Source organism: Cystoisospora suis (assembly GCF_002600585.1).
Source record: "Cystoisospora suis strain Wien I chromosome Unknown contig_6275, whole genome shotgun sequence".
Lineage (NCBI taxonomy): Eukaryota > Apicomplexa > Conoidasida > Eucoccidiorida > Sarcocystidae > Cystoisospora > Cystoisospora suis.
Window position 1 is genome coordinate 697 of NW_027159064.1, and position 435 is coordinate 1,131.

The 435-nt window shown below is 42.3% G+C and overlaps 1 protein-coding gene across 1 annotated transcript in view; it reads right to left on the bottom strand.

Moving 5' to 3' along the window:
• Positions 1 to 24: 24 nt before the first annotated feature.
• CSUI_009895 (uncharacterized protein) overlaps positions 25 to 435 on the bottom strand; it is a gene marked incomplete at its 3' end in the record, with an annotated part of 4,833 nt that continues 4,422 nt past the window's right edge. Inside the window, exon 5 of the mRNA XM_068070004.1 lies at positions 25 to 317. Coding sequence (XP_067918019.1) covers positions 25 to 317 — 293 coding nt within the window. The remainder of the gene's footprint in view (positions 318 to 435) is intronic.

Below are 435 nucleotides of genomic sequence, written 5' to 3' on the forward strand. Positions count from 1 at the left end.
ATGACGATCATTATGATGCCCTACAGACTTGACTACGGTAGTTCTCTCTGCTAATGGTGAAAGATGTAAAGAAGAACTGAGGTGTCTTTCCTTATAGAAGGAAGAAGAAGACGACGGAGTGCCATGAAACATTCTTTTCTCTGAAGAATCGTCTTCTTGAGTGTTACCATAGTAGTAGGGTAACGATGAAGATGATATCGAAGGAGACGAAGAGAGAGGAAGATCATCACTGATCGGATTACAAAGACGGTTCTTGAGGGCGCTCATCTTGGGGATATCTGGATAGGAATATTCACTGCAGTTGACTTTAGAATCTCCTGAAGAGGAAAGACATCTACGGAAGATCTCATCATTCTGTGACCCAGGGTACTTAATGGCGTCAGGTTTCTCCTTTTCATCGAGTAGCCTATGATCTTTTTCTCCTTCTCTTTCTTC